The sequence below is a fragment of the Aythya marila genome (genome assembly GCF_965140915.1).
Source record: "Aythya marila genome assembly, chromosome: 4".
Taxonomy (NCBI): Eukaryota; Metazoa; Chordata; class Aves; order Anseriformes; family Anatidae; genus Aythya; species Aythya marila.
The window spans coordinates 50,178,012-50,203,020 of NC_139045.1; the positions used below are offsets into that span (position 1 = coordinate 50,178,012).

At 34.8% G+C, this 25,009-nt stretch overlaps 1 protein-coding gene across 6 annotated transcripts in view; it reads left to right on the forward strand.

Moving 5' to 3' along the window:
• Window positions 1–25,009, forward strand: part of CORIN (corin, serine peptidase) — a 144,862-nt gene that overhangs the window by 96,978 nt on the left and 22,875 nt on the right. For all 6 annotated transcript variants that reach the window (XM_082760360.1, XM_082760359.1, XM_082760358.1 and 3 more), the window contains 6 exons: window positions 1,835–1,980; window positions 4,267–4,374; window positions 8,408–8,521; window positions 10,488–10,598; window positions 12,205–12,334; window positions 23,449–23,571. In XM_082760360.1, the coding sequence (XP_082616486.1) occupies window positions 1,835–1,980; window positions 4,267–4,374; window positions 8,408–8,521; window positions 10,488–10,598; window positions 12,205–12,334; window positions 23,449–23,571 (732 nt within the window). The remainder of the gene's footprint in view (window positions 1–1,834; window positions 1,981–4,266; window positions 4,375–8,407; window positions 8,522–10,487; window positions 10,599–12,204; window positions 12,335–23,448; window positions 23,572–25,009) is intronic.

A 25,009-nucleotide genomic window follows, 5' to 3' on the forward strand; every position in this document is an offset into this window, starting at 1 on the left:
GGTTTGGTCACTCCATTTCTTGAAGCTTACTGCAGGAAAGAAAATAAATTAAAAAGGCCCACTGGTCAAAATATCTAAGGAAAATGACGAGTGTAATAAAATTCCTTCCATTAAGGGATATTTTGTTCCTAGAAGAAAGATCTGGAATAGTTAATCAACTTAGATAAAAGGCAAGCTAAAAGTGACACAAGGGAAACTGAAAATAAAATAGAAATAGGTAGGATTCTGCAGCTGAATATTTTTTTTAACATGTAAGAACAAAAGAGAACTTTCTTTGAACTAGTAGGAGAAAGTGTGCGATTATAGGTTTAGAAGATATGATCTAAAAGGTACAATTGAATGACTTGCTGAGTATAGAGACAAGACAGGGCTATGGAGAGGCATCATAACCTTCAAATAGGTAAAAGTGAACTACTCATAGGAAATAAAGAAATTGCTCAAATTATTCATGGGGGCCGAACCAGAAAATGATTCATTTCAAATTCATTGAAAGAGCTACAGGCCAGATAAAACAAATATAATAGATATACATATATGAGAATGGTTGATAAGGAAGTATATGAAATCTTATATGATTAAAACTTATTAATATTAATAATTAATATTAATTATGATAAATTAATATTAAATCTTATATTATCAAATCTTATACAGCAGAAATGTATATTTCTGCTTGGGGGGAGAGACAAAAAGGATGTTGAGGATCTTATTCCTATATTGCATAGTTAATATTCCACAAAAATGAAAAGCAACATTTGAAACTGATACCATAGCTGGTTAAGGTGATACTATTAATAGTGATTCTATCGAACTCTCAAAATAAGAGGCAGCTGAAACAAACAGGAGTTCAAAATACCACAAATAGAAAACTTGGATTGAGCAGCATATCGGCAATGATTCCAGGTAAAAGTAGTTGCTAAATGTTTAAAATACTGGTTAAACTATATAGGCAATATCCTATTATGTGTTTTTGATTTGTAAATTTGAGGTATATTCATGACAATACTTTGACAGTAAGTATTTTGAGGCATAAGTATAGATGGGCTCAACTACTTTTGTTTTGGTGGTAAGAAAATAAATATCCAAAAGAAGGACTATATTCCTGTCTTTTTCTAGGTGTGATAGAAGCTTCTGTTGCTCTAACTGACAATAATTTCCCACAGGGAAAATCACAGGGGAGTTCTTCACTTTTTTTGCTTGTGGTTTTAAATATTTTGTCTTTCTGGAACCACATCTCCAGAAATGTCTGACCAGGAGTATATGGAGAAACATTACAGGAGAAACATTACAGGGTCTGTAATGTTTCTATACTGTATTTGCTGTGGGTGTCTAAAATACAGCCAAAATAGTCAGAAACTGCTTGTTCTTATAGTTCTTAAAATGTCAGAGACAAAACTTTTTTCAACACTATACTGCTCTTTGAATGATGTGCATAGTGCAGTGGTTTCTGAGGTAGCATTATCAGAAGAAGTAGAATTTTATAGGTACAAAATGTGTTTGGCTTGTTTGTTTGTTCCTTCCTGAGGGAGGACAGTTAGTGTTTCTTAGAAAAGGTTTTCTGTTGTCCTTATGGACAAGAGGATAGGTATAAGTAGTTATATTTGGTTATTGTAATTCAGATAATAGTTTGTATACTGTAATTTAAACTCATGTTTCAACAGTAACAATATATCTTTATTAACTATAAAGATTAATCAGATATATAAATACCTGATTAACTGATTTTTCCTTTATTTCCATCTATAACTTTGGCTAGGATTATTAGCTCTCAATACCTGGGAATTTCTAAGACTTTTATTCAGCTATTTTGTTTAATTCCACTTTGTCTCCTCAGGACATTATGTGTACAGTCTAAGGAACGCTGTGAGTCTGTGCTTGGGATTGTAGGTCTGCAGTGGCCGGAGGACACTGACTGCACTCAGTTTCCAGATGAGAACTCAGACAACCAAACTTGTCTAACACCAGATGAAGGTGTAGAAGGTAACTCCTACAAATACACATAACAGGAAATTAAAGATTAATTGTGTTCCCAATGACACTGACTTGTGTTTTGTTTGTTTTTGTTTTCATACCTCCACTTTAAATTATAATATGCCACGTAGGGTGACTTTTTTTGTCAAGTAACTGTGAGAATGATTCCAAATCAGATTGCAGAGTGTTTTGACACCTACAGTTTGCATATAAGAGGATTATTTTTTTCTAGAAAAAGAAATCTATTTGAAGAAAGGATCAATTACTCTCAATCTTTGAAAATCAGTGTTTGAGATTTGGTGCTATTAGCACACCTACGTCTTGCTTGCGTTTAGTGCTTTTACTTCACTTTTTTTAACCAATCTAGATTATATAATGATGCTTTTCCAACAGGAGGTAAACTCTTGACAATCGTAAAAACTAAAAAAAGGGAATAGCTGAGCCCCATGACATCTTTGAGAAAAATATTTTGATGTTAGTGTCTTTGCCAGCTATTGTTAATTCATTTTTGTTGTTGTTTGGTGATTTATGTATTTTAAGAGATCTGTGCCAAACCAGCTTCAGCAGCAACTGACAAACTGCTGTTTCTTGAGTTCAACCATACTCCTACTCATTGTGGGTATCAACATGGAACAAAATAATGGAATTACCTTAAATGATTATACATGTTCTTTGGTTAAAGAGGCTGGCTGTACTTTTTCTTCTGCCACTGGTCATCTAATGTGAGGTCTGAGGATTATGATGTCTTTTTTTTTTTTTTTTTTTTTTTTTTTTTTTTTTCCCTTGCCAAAAATGCCAGTAAAGTTTCTGGGAAAATATTAAAATGGTGTGTACTAGACTGCCCACAATGTACTGATCATGTTTAGTTCTTATTCTTTTTCTCCCAGTCACCTGTGCGGTGATGATAATCTTTCCACAATTTTTCTTTTGATCTTTCTTAGAGAAAGCAATGAATGAAAGCTAATTGGTCTGTAGTTCTTTGAGTGAAGGTATATTGCTAAAGCGTAGTGAAGCATTCTGAGAAGCCACTGAAGCATATGCAGCAATAAGTACCATTTCTTCAAGCAAAGTGCATGTGCACTTACATAATTTTGAAAGTTTAATAAGATGTATGATACCATAGTAATGAAATCCTCTGTCATGGCACTCTGAGAGACAATGAAATAATTTCCTTCTACAGCGAAGGGCTAATGAAAAGGAATATTATTATTAAGGAGTATGTAGGAACATAAAAGCAAACTCTTGACACAACAAGGTGAGATAAAGAAATATAATGTGATTTAATTTTCTGTGTTATAAAATGTCTTTCAGTCTTCCTGCCTGTGTTGTTAGACCATTTGGCTTTGAAACCTAACATATAATGCTGATATTTTAAATATACTACAGTATACAGGACTAGTATATTCAATTTTTAGAGTTAAATTCTGTTCACTTATTTAAAAAAAAAAAAAAAAAAAAAAAAAGAATTTCAAAAATTTTCACTTTAACTAGACAGAATCTGCCTACTTGGTTGACTCATTACTTTTTATTCATCCTAGCATTGAACTAGATAATCCTGGAAAATGAATGATAAAGGAGATGTTGTTAGTGTTCTTTTAGAAACAGTGTAACTAATAACGGGGTCTTATCAGAATTGTCTTTGGGTTTGACACACTTACTACTAAAAAGTTATGTTGATTCAATGGCAGATTTCTACTAATTAACACTGCTGGTTAGAGTCAGTCTTCCCTGCGAAATTTAAAATCTTATAGAAATATTTCTGAATAAACATATATAACAAAAGATACTAAGAATCTTAAGAACATAAAAATATTAATGATTACAAACTATTGATGATTTTCCAAATTAATCTATAATTGACAGAGTTATTACAATGTGCTGAATTATTCAACTTCTCTTTCAATCAGTGCTGAATACTGCCGGCCAAGACAGCACGCAGTGTAAATTTAGTTGTTTTTCATTATGTTATTCTTAAATGATGATCTATTTCTGCTTCATGCAACACCACAGGAGTGAAAAAGGTTGCTAGAAAATGCACATCCACAGTCTAAACATTTTATGTTGGTAATCTGTCATAGTTTTAAAATATGACAGAGGGTAACATGTGAGGCAGAGCTCTGGGAAATGTTCCACCCCATTCACAGTGCAATTGTTAAGAACAGTCTTATCTGCTACACGGTTCCAATTTAGTGTTTCAAAAGGCTTCTATTCTTGTCTCAGTGATAAATAAGTGCTCATGACAATTAACCTTTCAGTTTATGGAGTCTTGTTTCTCTCTTTCCTTGTTATTGGCAGAATGCTCACCCAGTCACTTCAAATGCCGTTCTGGGAGGTGTGTCCTTGCATCCAGGAGATGTGATGGTCAAGCCGACTGTGAGGATGATAGTGATGAAGACAGCTGTGGTAAATAAGGGGAGGGTACTCTCCAAACAAACAGTAGTTGAGGCATTAGAAAATATGTTGATTTTCTTCAGTTAATTCAGCCATAGCATGACAGCCTGTGGAATAAGCTTGATTTTCTGCCAGAAAAATGTAATTGAAAGTGATTTATTTTTTTTTTTAAGACTAGTGGCAGTAAAAATACTTTAGCAAGAATTATTCTTGATTAATGTCAATACAATTTATGATATTTGATTACTGAGATTCTGCTAACTGTGTTCCAGGATGTTTGAGTATTTATTTATTAATCAAGATAAAAAATGCTGCAGATTGATTGATTTATTTTTGTATTGGTGGAGGTTCTAATGAGCTAGAATGTGGTTGTCTGGCAGTTTAAATCTTGAATTTGTTGATGTAATTTTAAATGTATACACAGTAACGTTCTCATTAACAGAAGATCTGTGCTTAGCAAAGTGAATTCTGGTCAACCTCTAGCAATCAGTACAAGTATAAAGTGGTAGCCACAAAATTTATTCTCCAGTACATTTCAGAGCTAATTTATGGTAGAGAAGCTGTTGACTCTCAACTTAAGGAAATGTCTTGAGCTTGAGAATAACCAACAAATCTCTTGGTCACTATATGTCTTTGTATGTGCTGGCAGGAATATTCTGAGAAAGAGAAGGGAGTTTGTACAGTTTCCTTATGTGTCTAGGGCGTGGGCTCTGTGGAATTCTGCATGTTGTCCTGTTATCACTAGAGGCAAAAGGAATAATTATAAATCATTATAAAGGATTTAGAGATGATGCATGAATACAAGTAAAGGATTGGAATGTTCTAGGTGTGTAGGGCTAATGTGTACAACCCGTTTTAACAGAGAACAGGTTAAAAGGTGATGGAAGTAATTAAGGGGGCAACAAAATTGCAGCAATGAAAGATTTTTCACTCTGCTGCACAAACATTAAAATAAGAATCCAACAGCTGAAAGCTGAAGCCAGATTAAAATTCAAGCTTGTCATCTCTACGAAGTTCTACTTTTTCTTTAGGAGCAGGTTGTTTTAATGATTGGAGTAATCGAGGCATTATTTGTCAGTAAGGAGTGATGTATTCTCATTCTCTGGGAGGTTTCAAATCAAGATTGCATTCTGTCTGCTCTTCGTTCAATTCACCCTCCACCCTCACCCCTGCTAAAGGAAGGGAAAAAAAAAAAAAAGATTGTAAAATATGGTTTAATTCTAGGTCATTTTGGATTACAAGGGCAGAGCTGATGATCAAGGTGACTTTCAGAGTTGATAACCTTTTGAATCAATTGTCTTGAATGTCCTCCCAACAAAACATTATTTATAGCCACCTGTTTTAACTCTTTAGAACACTAATTACCACGTGTCTTTTAGGGTAATTTTATTCTCCTAGACATTAACATGTGAAATACTGCTCTAAAATATAACATTAATTTTTCCAGTAGATCTCTGTCTGTCTCTATAGTCTAGACAGAATGTCAGTAGCAATCAGCAGAATTCTTATCAGCTTCTATAAATATGGAAAGCTCTATCTGCTAGGTAATTACAGTTGTCAGTGACATTACATTGACCAGGGGTAATGCTGGTGCTGAAGAACAGGCAGTCCTTGTAGAGCTCCAGAAGTAACAGTTTCTGACTCATTTATATTCCATGTGTGCAGGACAAAATAAAAACCTGTTGAACTTCCTATGTGTAAATGACAAGCCTGCATTTTCTGAGCTTTATCCTTTGAAATTGTTTTATGTTATTAAATAACAGTCAGCAAACAAATTAAAAATATTGAAGCATCTTTAAAGGACAGTCAAAGCTCCATTAGGTTTCACAGTGAAGAGAGGAAGAGGCTGGCGGAGACCAACTGCAGTATTTGGGTAATCAAGCTATTGTTTCCAAAAATGTAAGATAGAACCATCCAAAGGGAGTAAGGTATATTTGGGCCATGAGTAGGGCTGCAACCCCTGTCTGCACTGTGAGAGAAAAGCGTGGTGGTCTTAATAATGTGAAACCCTATCTCTTGTCAAAACATACTTTTGAGATGGGAGTACTGTAAATATGGATGTGAGTAATGTAAATAAGAATGAGTTTTCTGACCTCCATTTTCATTTCCATTTCATTATAATTAAATTTAAAAATGTATGTTATCCAAATATATGGAGGAGCAATAAGAATAAATGGTAGATGGCCTTCCTCCAACAAAACAGTATATTTGAACACTGAATTCAGTAAGTAATTAATTTTTCCCAGGGAGTTGTCTCTGTGTTTGCCTATGTTGCCCTCAAAGATGAACTTTGGAGTGTAATGGAACATTTCACAATATAAAACTATAATGTGTGATGAAGGGAAAAAGCAAATAAAAATTTAATTAATTGTAAACACTTCAGCTAAAAAATTGCAAGGTTTAAAATGAGATTTTTTTCAAAGCTTTTTTATTTTATTTTCATATCAAGTTCCTAACATTACTGACATCCTTTGTTCTTTATTAGAGTAAAGGTTTTGTTTGGTTTCAATTAATTTTTGATTAATGATTATCAGAAATACTGTCCAGAAGGAGACCTGGAAAATGGCCATGCCTAAGAAAGTTCTTTGATCATGTGGAGTTAGTTTCATGGGTTCAAGACTGTTTTTTCTCTGTGTGTTTAATGTTTTTTTTGTTTGTTTGTTTTTTCCACATGGTTTATATAATCTAAACAAATTAAGCTCTCCATACATCCAGTTACAGTTAAACCTGATTAGATTTTTCTAGTAATCATATGAGCTAGTAGTGATTCTCTGGTTCATGTTTGTAAAATAATCACTTCTAAAATAACACTTTGAAACAATTTATCACTTACCAAATGCTGATATGTGCTGCTGCTGTTTCAGATCCAAGAAAATAGAGGTGCTGCTTCAAATACACTGTGTGAGCAGAGATCCAAACTATTTGTGTGTGGGCATCAGGGCTGTCACCTGAATTTGAGCTTGGATTAAAATGAAAACTATTACTGTCAGCTGCAGAACAGGCCAAACAAGGCAATCAAACCTTTTTTTTTTAAAAAAAAAAAAAATAATAAAAATATTTATTTATTTAGGAAACATACTTAGGCATTTTACTTAGGAGTTTTTATGGCCTCCTCTAAAATCTGAATGTCAGATGTGCAGGACTTTGACATTAGTACATCAGAATATTCTGTACTTCAAACTGGTATCAGCAGCATGCTTTATTAGTTGATAAAAACAAGTAAAGAATTAAGACGAGAGAACTTTTTTTTTTTTTTTTTTTTTTTTCCTAAAAGATACGTTAGGCCATTCTTAATTTTGTCTAGTTAACAAACAGGAATTTTATTGTCAAAGTGCTTTGACACAGTTTTATAAATATTCCTCTTGAAATCAATGAGGCTGGTTTGCAGGACTTTGAAGAGGCAATAAGGTTGTGTTCCCAGCATAACAATGACTCTGGAAGATTTATACATCTATAGGGGCTTTCTATTATTTTAAAACTGGCTTAGTCACAGATTATGCAATCAAGAAAAATGTTAACGCTCAGAACTTGGAGTATCTCTCTACCTTTCATTGTGATCTGCATTAGTTTCTGTATCAGCACTACCAAAAGTACATATTTCTACACTACTTCATGTAGTATGCTTTTAAAGGACATGCCACAGACTTCAGGATTATAAATGTTTATGTATCTAATGAAAATGCCTTTCCATTTCCACTTAATTTGTATATGTTTGCATTTACATTTATTAGTAAATGCATTTGGGGAGTGGTGGTTTATGGGGCTTGAGAAAACTGAGCTAATGCCTAAATCTTTATTTATAGCACATGTAGCACAATATGGATTACTCTTTGAAAAGCATTGAAGTGTGATGTATTTTTATACCCATTTAACAAGTATGCACTGTGACGATCTTACTTTCATTTCTTCATTAGTAACTATTCTTGGTAACTTCTGAAGTTAATAGCACAACTATTTTGGATGTTTCAAGATTATTAAGGAGGAACAAAACAGTTGATTTTATATTGCATGCAAATATTTCAAAACTGTGATTCTCTACCACCAGGCTGTGGAGAAAGGGGTCTTTGGGAGTGTCCTTTGAAGAAGATGTGCATCAAACACACGATGATCTGTGATGGTTTCCCAGACTGCCCTGACATGATGGATGAAAAGAACTGCTGTAAGGGTTTATGCAGTTTGTTAATCCTGTAAAGTGCTGATCACATTTTTGGGATCTGCTGAAGCTGCCCTGTCTTTATCCAAACCACAGCTGACTCCTGGGGTGAGAAGAGCTGGAATACCTGTGAACAGCAGCTGCTTTGCAGGCTCCCACTCGGCACATGAAGCCAGGAGCGCGTGCTGTGAAATGTTAGCTTCACTTTCGTGACTATATTAGTGGTACCCTGAATTCTCTTCTTTTGAGAAAACCAGATAGTGTTTTCTCAAAGACAGAAACTGGGAAAAGCACGCTGAGTTGAGATTCAGCCTACACAAGTAAGAAGAGATGCTTGGTAAAGTTGGTTGAAAGTCAAAATTTTACTTCTCTTGGTGATCCTAGTATTTCAGAACTTTTGCTGGGATTTTAAAATATAATTTTACAAAAAAAAAAAAAAAAAAAAAAAAGAAAAGAAAAGCAAGCAAACAAAAAATTGTTCCTGAGCCTCTGGAGTTCTGTTGACAGAGATAGGATGGTGGGCATATTTTATGTGCTATGTGGAGCAGATGAATATATTTGCCAAAATGACTGACAATGAGGATATATCACTGGATACAAGGCTCCTTTTCTTTGAGAAAAGGCAGCTCACAGAACTTTTCTTAATTTGCTGTCCACTGTGAAGATTATGCCAGTTGTCTTCTAAGCGGTCTGTGTGCTACCATCTAAAAAATGGAAGGAGGTTTTAAGACCTCTACCATTTCCAGCCAGGATATACACAACTAATCATCTCTTATAGAAAGCACATCACTACTTTTTTTTTTTTTTTTTTTTTTTTCTGGATTTCATGTGAAAATTGATGTAAGCTCTGTAGTTCTTGGTGCTTTTTGACCTAGACAGTGAGAAACCCCATAGACCAAAGAACCAAGCCATGCTGTCTCAGGAAAGCTGGGAGACTTCAGCTGCATAGCACATATATCTTTTATGAGTTCAATAGTGCTTCACAGTCTTTAACATACTTTTCTCACAGTAAAGATCACTTATATCACAATAGGAAGCATCGGTGGTTATACCTATATGATTTTTACTGTGGATTACTTTTTTTTTGCACTAGTGTTGCAAAGAAATGCTTGGTTTGTATGGCTATATAGACTATACAACAGCCAGACGTAGGCACAGCTGAATGCATCTTTCTTCCATGCACTCTCTTCCTCTCCTTTCCCCAGCTCAAAATTCCCTGGTGATGAGGTTTACATAGAAGCTGGAGAGAAGTGTATTAGTGAGGAAGGTGCTGTAATGCTAAACACTTGCCTTTTAGGAGAGGATTTGCTGTGTTTGGAGGAAAGCTTAAAGTCACTTCAAGATCTAAGTACTTGTGGTTCCTGCACTGGATGGAGGTTCAGGAAGTCCCTGTCCAACGCTGCCAGCTGGCAACCAGGCATACACTGGAGGATGTCTGAATGTACATCTCATGTCTCAAATGGGCTTAAAAATAATCCCACAATTTTAGATGGCAAATAGAATCTGAAAGTGAATGCAGAGTTGCTTTGGATTAAAGGAAATATATTTGCATTACTGTAAAATAACTTTTTCAAAGAACATGAATAAATAATAATAAAAAAAAAAAAATCGGGACACTAGGAAGCAAGGAACACCATATTTTTACTTAAAGCTTGTGAGAGGCTTAGACTACTTTTGTATGACAAGACCACAAAAAATATTAAGTAAATAAAAATCATTTGGAACATATACCACAGATCTTGCTGTTTCCAGACATCTTTCCTCCCCTTTGGGTAGTGGTGCTGTCTGCAACTATGTGGTGGTGTCTATCCTGAGTTTTGTCACAAATATGTTTCACTTGCTCTGTAAATCTGATTTACCTTCTCCCTCCTTCACTTTTTTTTTTTTTTTTCTTCTTTTTTTTCCAGTCTCAATGTGCATTTCATGCTGATCATCGCTTTCTCAGTGTGAACTGCATTTTTCTTCCTTGCAGCATTTTGTGAGGAGCATGAGCTCGAGTGTGCCAACCATGAATGCGTGCCACGTGAGCTCTGGTGTGATGGACAAGCAGACTGCAGTGACAGCTCTGATGAATGGGACTGTGGTAAGTTTCTGTTGTGGTGCACTCTGACTGGAATTGATATTTGGGTGATGGTATTATTAATGGTGATTTGATTTAGAATATAATTGCAGTGGTGGAGAATTTCTCCTTTTTTACCAGGAGAGACTGGGTTGAAGTTGATGAAGCATGCAAGAAAGTGGGCAAAAAAGAAAGGAAAAGCTCAGTGTTAGGTGTCCCAGAAAGATATAAGAGAAGTGACAAGGCAGATAACTTCAAAATGACTTATAAAATCTGGAAAGTGCTGTGGACAGATAAGAATTTGGACAAAACTTCTAAGCCCTGATTCTGTACTCACGAAATTCAGTGTGACATTCCAACTAAATGCAATGGTGCAGAAGAAGAAATTATGAGAAGAAGATAGTACTTGCAGGTCCCTTTGCCTTGTTTAGAGATCCGTAGAATAATGTAACCTGCCAGTGCTGACCATATAGATAGTAGGCCTCATGCTTTTATGTGTAGAACTCTCCAAGCATTTTTCTTTACATAAAAATTAAGGTGAATTTCAATAAAGCAACAACAACAACAAAACTGAAAAGAAGCATATTGGAAACTAGTAACTCTGAAATTTCACTTAGTTAACAATTATTTGTGTACATGACAGTAGTTTATATTACTAAGTTTTGAGATGTTTTGTGTGTTGCTTTAAATATAGAAAGAAGGTATGCCATGGCTTATAGAAGCACATAAATTTTGTATTCATATTGAAGTAAATTGTATAAGCATTTTAAAATATTTATCATTAGCATTAATATACAATAAAATTTAATAAAAGCTATACGAGAATGAAGAAAAGCTCTAGAATTTCATGTTTGAAAAGTTATAATCTAAGATGAATGCATATTTTTCTTGGGAAAAAGAGGAGGGAAGCAAAAGCATCTTCAGCATATAGCAATAATGCTTAATGGCTGCATTAAGATTATTACTCTCCAGGCAAAAGTTAGAACAGTTTACCTAAAACCACATACACTGGGGGAAAAAGGCATCCCACAATCTTTTGAGGAATCCTAGAAAGGAAAGGGATGTAAATTCCCACTGATGCATTTTGGGCCATTATGAGATACTTATTATGTGTGATAAGAACCGTTCACACTCTTTTAAACAAGAGAGAAGTAATGGTCATAATTTTTCTTGTAAAAAGTAGCTGTTTTTCATTTCTTGAATTAGAGCCCCATATTGTTAACAGGCACAATGCATATTACTGAGAATCAAATGATGGTATCACTCCTATGTCAAGCAGCACTTATCCCTCAAGCTTCTTTAGTAATTTCAGCTGAGCTCTTTGTCAGGTAAAATATCATTTAACAAGATTAAGGCTTTCATAAACCCATGTTAACCTGTACTTGTGAGTTAAGAGTATCCTGGTTTATTCTACCTTCAAGATGTCTTTGTTTAGTGTCTCATCCTGTTCATTGTTATCAAAATTTTCACAGCCATGGTTACCTTGATTTTAAGTCACAGAGCTATTGAGAATATAAAGTCAGCAAAAATGCCAGTGTATTGGGAGTACGTATCTTTGGGTTTTCAGTGTGCCATATATAAAAATAATCATGTGAATTAATAGTAAAGTTATTTTTCTTTTTCTTCACAGTTACCCTGTCTAAAAACATGAATTCCTTGATGTTTCTGACCATTCACAGGTCAGCTGCTGATAACCATGTTTGTGCTGATGAGTGGCAAGAAAATTTGAGTCAACTGGCCTGCAATCAAATGGGTTTAGGGTAAGGTCAGTAGTTTGTAGCACTGATGAATTTCTTAGTCCAATGGGAGTGATGAAGTTAAATGTGAATGATCATTGATCCCTGTGACCCATGCAATGGTAGACCTAGTGTGGAAATACTTAACATAAGGAAAAGAATAGTGGAATTTTGTCATGTCATGAAATATGTCAGAAACAAAAGCTGGCTAAAATCTAGGCACTTTCACCATTTTGTAAGCACTGCATGATTGTTAAAAGAGTCTGTTGAAAAGATAATGTCTTGTCATGAACTTGCAGTTATTTCCAAGGCTCAGAATTGTCTGGAAGTGTGTTACTCTGTATCTCCCTAAAGAATTAATGCAGAATTGTCTTATGAAAGAAAGGAAAGTTTCTCTGGGTTCTGTAATAAATACAGTGAGATAGGCAACCAGATATATTTAATTTAGGTGTCCCTGAACAGAGATTTGGAAATGATAGTGTTTTCTGTGTGGATCTTGAGGGAAAAAAATATACATGTATGCATCTTTCTTATTGCATGCACACTATCATCTGCTTGACATCCAAAGCTATCTTCTACTAAGACAAGCCTGATGGTATAGAAGGATATCTTTTGCCAGTGTCTGATCATAAATCAGATTAAGAAATCTCTTTTCTATCCGGCTTTTATCACTATGTAAATTGACATTCAATCTTATTCTTTGTACCTTTCTCAGAAAACAAAGGAGGATAAAGACCCTTTACAGTGTCTGCACTTAACCTAGTCTGCATTATTACCTTGCACTGCATGGGTGCTTAACATCATTTCTAACAGATGCCCCTGAATTCAAGACCACCTGCACTGAACAGAGTACCCGCCATTCTAACCCACAGTAATTCTGTATTGCTCTAACTGATTTAGTATATCTAAATAACGTTGACATTATCTTTATGCTTTACCTTCATGTAACTTCCTAATAAGCTTAAGCTCCTTTGGTACCTTCAAAAACAGTCAATTGCTTTTGGAACTACTTTGTTATCTAAAAATAAGCTGATAATCTTTATATCAGTCAAGTTTTATTTATTTATTTATTGATATCTTGGTCTCAAAACCTTAATATAAAATATTCTTCATTTTCTTATAATGGTTGCTGTTAGGAAAATGGAAAAGGTATTAAATTATCTCAAGACCTCTGATCCCTTCCTTTTTTACCAAGGTTTGTCTAGGATGAAATTATCATCAGTTGAAACTTACATTTTCCTGCTTCTTTAGTGAGACTTGTTAACAGAAGTAATTATCAACCCTATCACTTCGAATAAATGTATCAGAGGCAAATATTTCTTAAATCTCACAGATCCATTTTCTAAAAGGGGAAGACTAATAATAATTTTTCTACAAATTCTTTTTGGTGATAGGTGATTATGTGAAGTGCAGTGTGAATTTTAATTTCGGATATGAAGTCTATAGCTTCAGTCTGATTTTAATATTCAATTTTAATTCTTCCTTCTGATAGCTCAGAAAACCAAAGTAATGTTTGTCTTTCCCTTTCTTTGTGCCTGATTTTGTCAGTCATCTGAAGCTTGATTTCCTTAGCTGTTCTCTGTGTTTGTGGGAGCTGGCACTGCTGAAAATACAGTGGATTAGTTTTGAAGAAGATCAGTAAGAAAAACATAGGTTGTAATGCATACACCAAAACTAATGTCATAAAGGAGTGAATAAATATAGTTATTTAACTCTTCTTTTAACATTGCATGAGGGTTCAGTGAACATGTCCCAGAATATTTTTCTATGTAGTAAAGGGACAAGATTTAATACTACATTAACAATAATAATAATAATTCATATCAGTGTAAAATCAGATCTAATGCCATAGATTTCACCTGTTTGCTATTACGTTCTGCATTATTTATTTGACTTAAGATGGCAAGAAAGGCTGAATATGATGTTAATACCACTGGTGTATTTAATAAGTTATTTCCAGTTGCCACTAAGGTTGCAGGTAAATTGGACTGCATGTTATGTAGAGCACAAATACAGACCAAAGAAATTTTGGTCAATCCTTTTTATCTATCTATCTATCTATCTATCTATCTATCTATCTACCTATCTATCTTAATGAAGATAACATATTTTAAGCAATGTTTTACTTCAGTTATTCCCAATACGAAATATTTCATTTCAGCAAATTAAAGATGTGAATGTAAAAAAAATTGTCCATATTGTGCCACAGTGCAGAAACCACCAGTTGTGTGGCTATGCAAATTTATTTAATAATGACTTATGATTATACTTGATTTAATAGATCTCTTTTTATTCTTAGAGAAAAACAGTTCAAAGTTGAGACTTATTAATAACTCAGACCTGGAATTGCAATGAATGGTATCATATGGTATTTTTATTTTCTATATAACTCTGCAACATATTGTTCATAGCTGTGTCTGGTGTTTTCCCAAATGACAAACCTCAATTGCTATATAATGTTGTCATGTTTAAAATATGAAAATAATGTCTTTCTAACAACTTGTAGATATCTTTAATTCTTCAGCCAATATTGATCTGAAAAAAAAATGAAGGTAATTTAATGACAGCAATTAAAGTTAGATTAATTTAGCTGATAGTTGTAACAGATTTGACAAAATAACAAGCTGTTTGTTTGTTTGGGAAGCATAAGCATGGTATCTGAAGCAACATTAAAGGTAATGCTGTTCTGACTCTTATACAAAACTCAAACTGTTTTCCTGGCTGTCAACCAATTGTAATTCCACATATGCTGGTGTTTTTTTTTTTTTTTTTTTTTTATGTTGGTTTTACACAACACAGCACATGCAATGTGTTGTGTGATGTGTGATGCAACACCACAAAAAAAAAAAAAGTGCAAGTTCCAAGAATTGCGTGAAAGGCTTTGGACTGATGGTGACTGTTGCTCAAATTATGCAACGCACGTTCTTAACAGTTCTTTTGTTTTCCTCTAGTGCAAAATGAGTGTTATATGCAAAGTGAACTTCTGTTTATAATGCTAAGAGCCTAAGGGGAACTGTTTGTAGAGTTCAAATCTTTGGTTTTGTAAAGCTTACAGCCTGAGAGAACTGTTATGTCACCTGATAAGACAATCTGTTCATCTCAGGCCAGATGATTTTGTTCATAGACTGAGTCCCACTTTTATGTACAGTAGAGCATGTCTCTGGCAATTGGTTTTCCTGCTACCACAGAGAACAAAGCAACAATTGCCATCATTTTCTCAGGTCAACATTAGCTATATTGGTTACATACACTAGCACATGGTGTGTGCTAGAGACTGTGTTGCTGAAGATATGCATACTGTGCTTGTTCAGAATATTGTTATGTTCAGAGACTTGTCTTGATATTTAGTTGAAGAAAGCCCTTTTCACATATTCTGAGGTCTGCTTTATTGTTAATGAAATGGTGATGATAAAAACATGGCCTGCTCAGATCTAAAAATTGACAAAATGCGAAGTTAGTGGAATTGTTTGGTTACTTTATGGCATTTGAGTGGAATAGTTTCTCTTTCTTTTTTGCACTAGGATGATTATGATAGCAAATGTCATAATGATAAACTTCAGCAGCTTGTACCCAGTAGAGTACAGGAGAATTTTAACTGATCTGCCTGGTCTAGTATAGCTGTATCATCATAAAATCATAGCTGTTTACCAAGTGAGTTGTTCATAAAAATCTGCAGTAAGCTCTGCTACCTTTTCCTGGAGGCTGCACCACTGGTGATCCACAGAAACAGGTAGCTCCTTTTTCTGATCTCTTGCTCCTGCGTGGCTTTTTTCCCCTCTGAATGCTTTCTCATCCTATCTCTTTCGTACACCATTCTCTAATAATATTTGCTCATATATATGCAGTCAAGCTGCTGGAGCAATAATCCCTTTTTTTCATCACCTGAATTACTATGTTCTCTAATTACTTTATAATTATTTCTGTATCAGGAATTAAGGAAGTAGAGTGTATGTAATGTCTTATATGCTTAAAAACATCACAGAAACATAAAATTGAATGTTTCTGTCCTATCCACAGTAGAAAATTAAATTTTTGAATTTAACCTACTTTATTTTCTCCAAGAATAAACATGACATTTAGGAAATAAAATGCAGAGAATGAAGTATTGGAACATGCTAATTGATTTGAAATTAATATTCTCTCAATAGAATATATAATGTGCTTGACCTACCTTGAATATATTTACATTGTCCCTGTCTGCAGTGTGTCCTCTTTTTAGAGGTTTAACAATATAGAGATTTCTTTAGATTACATTTATTTTATTAAGAGAAACAACAAATAATTACCAAATAAGATTTACTGAAAATAACATTATAAGTTCTAGTTGACATGGAAGACTTGGTTCATCACTGCTCAAAATTATTAAAACAATGTTAAAATGCAGTTATACATAGACTTTAAGCAGCATATTAGAGATGTATTCGTCTATATCTGATAGTTTATGTCTCATCTGTCACATACGTATGTATTTTGCAATATATAAAGTTATTTAGAGAAGGCTTTTTTGAAGAAATTTCAAACTAATAATTCTTTGCAAATTGTAATGATTGCTTCAAGACCATATTAATAATATGGTCACTTGCCTCTTGCCTCTTATAACACTTGTTGTCTGCATGATTGGATACTTTTCCTTCTTTAAGTAAAAAGGTAATTGTTATTAGTGCTGACTAAAAAAATTAAAAAGATATGTGGATACTGTCAACCATAGAAAGGTTGTTATTTTAATGGTTGATCACAAATACTTTTTCCAAACTATGTTATGTCCCAGCTTGTACAAATGACATTATAATAAACATTTTTTATTTTTTTTCCCTGGGGCTTTCAAATCAAATTTGCTGAGTTTAAAACTACACAGATATTAAATCTGTACAGACAGGAAACAGATGCTGTTCTAGCTCAGAAATAGGCCTAATTTGTTTTATATTAGTGCCCATACACATGTTATTCATTACCTTCTGGAACAACACAAGGCTTCCTTTTTCAAGCCTGTTGTCACATGCATCTAAAACCAATAGAAGCTGAACAGAAGAATGTTACTGTTACTTTGAAGATAGAAGGAGCCCAGTTATGGATTATACTTAATTCTAAACTTTTTAGTACATGATATAAATTTGCATAATGAAATAGGGAAAATGAGGTAGTAAAACCATTGTTGTGCAGAAGTATCCTGATTTATGTTGCTTTTAATTATGAACAGAATATTAATTTCATAACCTAAAATTAGTCCCTGGTTTCTGTTTTTCTTTTTTTTTTTCTTTTTTTTTTTATTATCATTTTTAATTGTAATTTAGTATGCAAATTATAATGTTCCTCGTGTTTCAGTATAAACTATACTATAATATTTGTCTGACCACAGTGATCAGCAATTAGCAAGCTAGAATACTTTGAAACCTATTATTTCTTTAATATTTTCATTGCATAACTTTTGTAATGAAATGACCCTAAACATTACTTTTCCCCACTGCAAGAGACTTTATAATGTACAAGACAAACTGGCTTTTGTTTTCTTATTAAATTAAAAAAAAAATCCCTCTCTGAAGTACATGTAAGGGAATCCATAACTTGACATTAAATTTATTAAAGGAACTTCAATTAGACTTTTAAAAAATGAAATTTGAAAAATTAGTAAAATGTAAGTTAGAATTTCCCATTTGGGTAGATGTTTTTTGTCAAATTAAAATGTCTCAACTTTCTGATTTTTTAAGACTAATTTTGTAGTTGCATCTTCAAATAATGTTTATGGACATTGCCTTAGATTAAAGGAAACTTCTTAGATTAAAGTCATTATATATTTTGGAGTATTATTTGCCCTTTTGTTAATCTAGCAGACAACTTTTCTGAAGCAACAAGACTTAGTTATCTGATACAAGCTGTACAGTGACCTGAAAGTGGAATTCTAGACAGTGGAAGTGTAGTTCAGACTTACAATAATCAGTACAGAAGAACAGTGTAAGTATGTAGAAAAAGAATCATAAAACCTAGGAATATATACATATATATATTTAAAAAGGCAAAATAAAACAAATAACCTCAATAAAAAATATTAAAATGTTTCTATGATAGCAAAGCATTGAGAATTAGGGCTAAAGTAAGGAAATAAGAGATCATACGCTGCTCGTCAAAGTATCTGGGTCTGCTGGAATGTGTTCAAGAGAATTTAAGATACATGAATATGGCAGATCTGCATTAGGATTGTTAAATGTTAGCCAGTAGCTTTGAGAAGTTGTAGAAAATGGCTTTACAAGGCTGAAAACTGTTTAATGTGCCATCTTTCATGAAAAATGAAAAAAGAGGAGATTTAGAAACTAGTTGGCTTGCTGCAATTATCAACAAATAATTACAGAAGTATAATATAAGGAATAATACAAGGTCTTAATGACAGACAACATGTATTTATCAATAACATGTCAAATTCACTTAGCATGAAAGTTAAAAGTACATCATTATGTGAAATGACTTTTGAAATAAATAATGGGATATGGACAAAGATGAAAAAAGAGACTGATGATTCATTGTCACACCTTAATGACATGGTGTTGAGCTAGACACATCTGTCTGTGATGTTAGTGTTGTCATGGGTCAGTCAGATGATGGAGTAAGAGTATGCTTACTAACTTCTCATTCAGTATCAAGCTGGGGGGATCTGAAAGCATTTTGGAGGGCAGGACTAGAATCTGAAATTAGAATTTCTTGACAGACTGGAGAAATAGCCTGAAATCATGCCAATGATTTCAAGACAGTTCAAGACAGTACGTGTAGGACACATTGAATGGAGAATGGAGAATGGTTGGCAAGACAGGAATACTGTAAAGAAGGGACTAGGAAGTATTGTGGCTCAGAAGATGAAGATAAGGAAACAACACCTTACTGCTACAAGAAAAGCAAACATGGTATTTATGTATATAGTCAGGAATGTTTATGTACATAAACATTTGGTGTAATCCCTCTGTTCTGTTCATCTTGTGTGGGATTTGGACTAGATGGGGAAAGTCCAGATGAGGTCACCGGGAATGACCAGAAACCTAGAAATCATGCTCTGTGAAGAAAGGCTGAAAACTCTACGTGGTCAATCAGGGTGAAGGAGGTATGGGAGCCTTCAAATATGTACAAGGCTGTTTCAAAGAAGCAAGGAATAAACTGTTCTCTATTTCCAGGGGGAATAAGATACAAGTAATAAGCTAAAATGACAGGTAGGGAGATTTAGAACAAAATTGCTAACTGTAAATCCTGGAATACATTGCCTAGAAATGCTGAGGAATCTCCATCATTAGACATTTTTATAAGCAGGGTAAACAAATAGCTGTCAGAGGTAATTTAGATATAGTTGATCTTATTTTGGGGTAGGGGAATGGATCACATGGCCTCATAAGGAAAATTTCCTTTCAGCTGAACTTTCTGTGATAGTTTTGCTTTGGTCAACTGTTTAGTGAAAGAAAGCCTTCTGGATTTTTTTTCCAGAGGTCCTAATACCATTTCATTGTTGAAAACAATGCAGAGAATCTCATAAAAATCTGAGTGAATGTGATAGCTTTTACCACAGAACTTGGTGTATCAGTTAGTTCAAATCTATAGGGAAAAACAAATCATAAATATTGCTGTTTATAATGAGTCTACTGTAAATTTATTTTACTATAATGTTTTTGATATGGCCTTGGAGAAGTCTGTAGACTAAGACTACAGGCACCCTGAAGAGTGTTCACTGTGCTAGGTCGGAATGGTTGAAAGTTTAGAAGTTTTATTATAGTTCTTTAGAATATAAAGAATATAAAGATTTGCTACAGATATTCAATACCCATATGGGACAGCCAGTTAAATTTTTTGTTGTCTGTAAAGTAATAGATTCTTAGAACACCATCAGTCCTAAAAATAAATAAATAAATAAATAAATCACAACTAATAACAACAAAAAAGAACACAAGGTCTTTGTTGTTGTTTGTTTGTTAAGTGTTTCAGTACCCAAATCCTTCCATCACAACATCACCATGAGATTTTAGAACGTTACACGGATTCAGGTAGGATTTTTGATTTATCTTGAAAGTTTGGTGGAGGATCTGGTCCAAAGATCCTTAAAAGGTCCAATGCAGACTTAAAAGGTCTGCATTACCGTTATGAATGTCTTGTGTTTGCAGGTATCACTAAAGCCTGATTTAAGTGATATAATTATATCAGTTACTGTGCTGTAATGTTATACTCCAATGTGTGGTAAAACCTTTGCTAGTAACTGTCACTATCTTTTGGGATCAAGATCTTCAGCATAGGTACTATCCACTACAGTGCATCAGAATCATACAATCCCAGTTGTATGACATCTGGAGATCACCTAGTCTGTCTCCCACTTGAAGCAGAACTGTTACCAACACTGGATCAGCTTAGTCACTTCTCTGTTTAGCCAAGTCTAGAAAACCTTGAGAGACTGACACAGCCTGTGTTTTCCAGGTCTGCCCTGCCTTCCTGGTGGAAAAGTATTTCCTTTCATCTGCTATCAATCTCCAAAGCTGCCACTCCAGGCTGTTACCCATGTTTTACTATGTGGCACTACTGAGAAAAGTTTGATCCCATCACCCTTTAACTCCTCTTCAGGTAGTTGTAAGTTGCCATTGAGGTGGCTCTTAGCTTTATCCTCACAAGACCAGTTCCTTCAGTACCTCCTTGTGCATCAGTGTCACAGGCCCCTAGATACTTCGGAAGCCATCGCAGGGCCCTCTCCAGTTTCTGAATACCCTTCCTGAACTGAGGGGCCCCCAAACCTCACACTGCATTCTACATAAATACACTTTCAGTCACAAAAATACGGTTTCAATTTTGCTTATTGTTGCAATGTAGGTAATAATTAAAAGTGTTAGTGTTAAATCAGCACCATGTTTCTGGAAAAAAAAAAAAAAAAAGCTATTCTGCGTAAACAAAAGAGGAAAAAAGAGAAAATTTTGCAAAGAATTGAAAGAGCTTTCTGAAAAGCTGATGAAAAAGGTTCCTTATTTGGCTTGTTTGAAAACTTGAGAGATATTAAATATGGCCATACACATGATTTTTGTGCAGACTGAATCAATTTAGGTCAACTTCAGAAAGCTATTAAAATAAAAATTTGGAAAGACAGCTAATTTCAACCTCTATTTGGAAAGAAAGCTGATTTAGGTTTATGTATTAGAGTAATTAGTAGCTATATCCTTAATTTGTTCTAAATCATTCATTAATAACTTAAAACATTGTTGGAGTCTCTAAGAAACTCAGTAAAAGAAAATATTCCTATGAAGAAATTATACCCGATGAGATGAAGTGGCAGTATTCACTGAAAACTGAATCTTCCCTTTAGAGCATGCCCACAGAACAAATTTTGTGCTTCAGATCTAGGAGGGATAGGATAAAAACTTTAGAAGGAATTCTGAAAATGTAAATTAGGGCATATTGGTTCTGAGTGTGTTACATCAGGCTCTGACTACCAAGGGAAAAAAAGCATAGCCATTTAATTTTATTAAATAAAATGTATTATATTAATAACTATAAAATTTCATACAGGCTTAAGTATCTTGTAGGTTGTTGTCCTAGTTTAGAAATGAGTCTATGTTTAATAATGGTTATAGCATCATGAGCTGTAGCTTTCAACAAAATAATGTGGTAGTTTGGATAATATAGATTTGGATCCGTCAGATGGTAACAATATTTGTTCTTTTTTGAGTTACATATTCTATAGGTCAGACACTTGTTTACAGCTATATAAAATATCTCTGTATATGTCATCTTAAGAGAAAAGTAAGCTTGTGTTTGTCTGGTGGGAGAAAGAGTGGAAATTAAGCAACTGTTGGAAATGAAGGGGGGGGAGCTTTATGTGTTTTCCATAAGCAAGCAATGATGGAAAAAAGATGTTTGCTGCAAAAATAGCTTTCTCTCAATGAGAAAAAGTACAGACTTTAAAAATACTTGTTACTGTCTGGTTGCACATTCTGGATAGTAGCTCATGGAATGAGGTTGCTTAATAATGCCCAGAGAAGGCTCTGAAAAATAAGTCATGTAACAGGCAAGACCCATGGGTGGGATCTCAGAGCCTAGTTAATTATTTCAGTCCTGTTGAAAACATTTCCATGTGGTTGCACTGACAACTTTACCATAAATCTTAATTCTTTGATATTTGTTAATTTATGTAATCAGCTGGTAAAGGATACCATACTTTGGTAAATATTTTAAAACAAATACAGGTGATGTTAGAAAAAATAGACTCTTAGACAAACTAATAATCTGGCTGGCATTGCTAGGTACTGTCATGAGAGACTTGAGTTCAAAGGTGACTTTTAGGACATTTCAGTTTTTCTGAACATCTCTCGTTCTCTTTTCCACAAACCAGTGCTTAGAATTTGGCCCATAACTAGTGTTCAGGGGAGCAGCCCTTGGAAGCCCTTCTAATTGTCAGGGATTGATAGCTAATCGTGGCTGTTTCTGTGCTAGAAAGTTGTGTGACTTGTACAGTCATTTCAAAAATACATTTTTTTTTTCCATTTGGCAGTTGAGATTTACTAAAACAGTCTCTTCAGTGGTTTATCAGGCAACACCTAAACTGAGAAAGCGGAAGTGTGAAAACATCTCCTGGTGGAGTCATTCTAACTTGCTTTTGTATTCCTGTTAATTTGCTGCAGAAGGCCAGGTTTGACATCATCACCTGTAATTTTGTTTTACTTACAAAGTCAAACAGCTTGGACTTAGAGATAGTTCAAAGTATTATTAACAAAATTCAGATTGCTCTTTACTGTTATATCTGATTGGATTTCCAAAGACAGGAATGCAAGGAAATATTTTTTACTTTTTCCTCTTCCACAAATGAAGATCTATTTGCTGTACTTATGGAGTCAGAAAAATGTAGAAACATTTCAGTGTATGCTGTATAGTGAATTCCACCCGAAACCTCTTGCTGTTCCTGATTCCGATTCTGGTTTTTATCAGAAAATACAATGCGAGTGACAGTAGTACATTAGCTGGCCTGGCTTCTTGGGGTGATATAATTCCCCTAACTATGGTTCTGTTACACGTGGCTTTCACGTAACACTCTACTCTGTTTTGCTAGTGAACAGGATGTATTAGGGCCTCTTCCTTTCATAATTGAAACATAGGAATTTAATAGGAAGTCTATGAATGTCTTTTATTTGTTTCAGAGGACCACCTACAACAGAAATTGTATTAGAAGATGAGGAAATACAGCACCAAAAGTGGCTGAATCTGCACCCAGACTGGAAGAATAAGAATGCATCAACTTTACACGCACTTCTAGTGAATGGGTAAGTGATAGGTAAATTAGATTTATTTTGCTGTTGTAGGTAGTCACTACATTTGGAGAGATCACAGGTTTTTCAGCAGAACAGTATCCTCTTACAGTAAGCTTACTTAGCAGCTTCTCTGGCCTTATACAGTGGTAATTTTCTTTTAACTAGCTCTACTAAACATGTAGTTGGTAACAAGAAGCCAGGCCTCAGTTGTGGTTGAAACATTCATAGCGTGACTTTTGAGTCTAAAGAGTCAATTAACGTAAACATTCATGACAAAAAATGGGAGAGCTATCTAATCCATCTTCAAAAAACAGATTGTTTCCCTACTCCTCTTTCAAATGGACAGAAGGAGATTTCATAACTCTCTTCAACAGAACATTCTTGTGTTTCACAACAGAAGACTGACTTGGCTAAATGCAGAGGGCAGAGGTACAATATATGTGTGAAGAAGAAAATCTGAGGAATACACCTAGATTTTTTTATTTTCCATTGTTGTCTGCAGGAAAGCTTTTCATAATGGCTGATTCCTTCAGCAGAACAGTACTAAAAAGATTGCGTGTACAAGTGCATACTCTTGCTTTCCAACAGCTCAATTTTGTGCTAGTTCTGTTCCACAGTAATAAGTTCCTCATTCATTTAAATTCATTTTTATCCCTTCATCTAGAAAAAGGGACATTACAAGATGGAGCCTGATACTTCTGTTTTTACATGTTTTCCTTTCTCACTGTATTTTGCCACTAGCCTAATAGTATCCAGCTTCCAGGTTCTGGAAAACTGTGCAAAGGAAAAGGATCTGGGGTTGTTGGTTGATGCTCGGCTGAACATCAGCCAGCAGTGCGTTCAGGTGGCCAAGAATGCCAATGGCATCCTGGCCTGTATCAGGAGTAGTGTAGGCAGCAGGAGCAGGGAGGTGATCATCCCCCTGTACTCTGCTCTGGTGAGGCTGCACCTTGAGAAATGTATTCATCTTTGGGCCCCTCACTACATGAAGGACATTGAGGCCCTGGAGCAGGGCTACGAAGCTGGTACAGGGCCTGGAACACAAGTCCTGTGAGGAGTGGCTGAGGGAACTGGGGTAGTATAGTCTGGAGAAGAGGAGTCTCAGGGGAGACTTTATTGCTCTCTACAACTACCTGAAAGGAAGGTGTGGGGAGATGGGGGTTGGCCTCTTCTCACAGAAAACCAGAGACAGGATAAGAGGGATTTGCCTCAAGTTGCATCAGAGGAGGTTCAGGTTGAAAATTAGGAGAAATTTCCTCTCAGAAAGAGTGGCCAAACATTGGGACGGGTTGCCCATAGAGGTGGTGGAATCACCGTCCCTGGGGGTGTTCAATGAAAGGTTGGACATGGTGCTGAGGGACATGGTTTAGTGGGTGACATTGGTAGTAGGGGGATGATTGGACCAGATGATCTTGGAGGTCTTTTCCAACCTTTCAATCAACCTTCTATG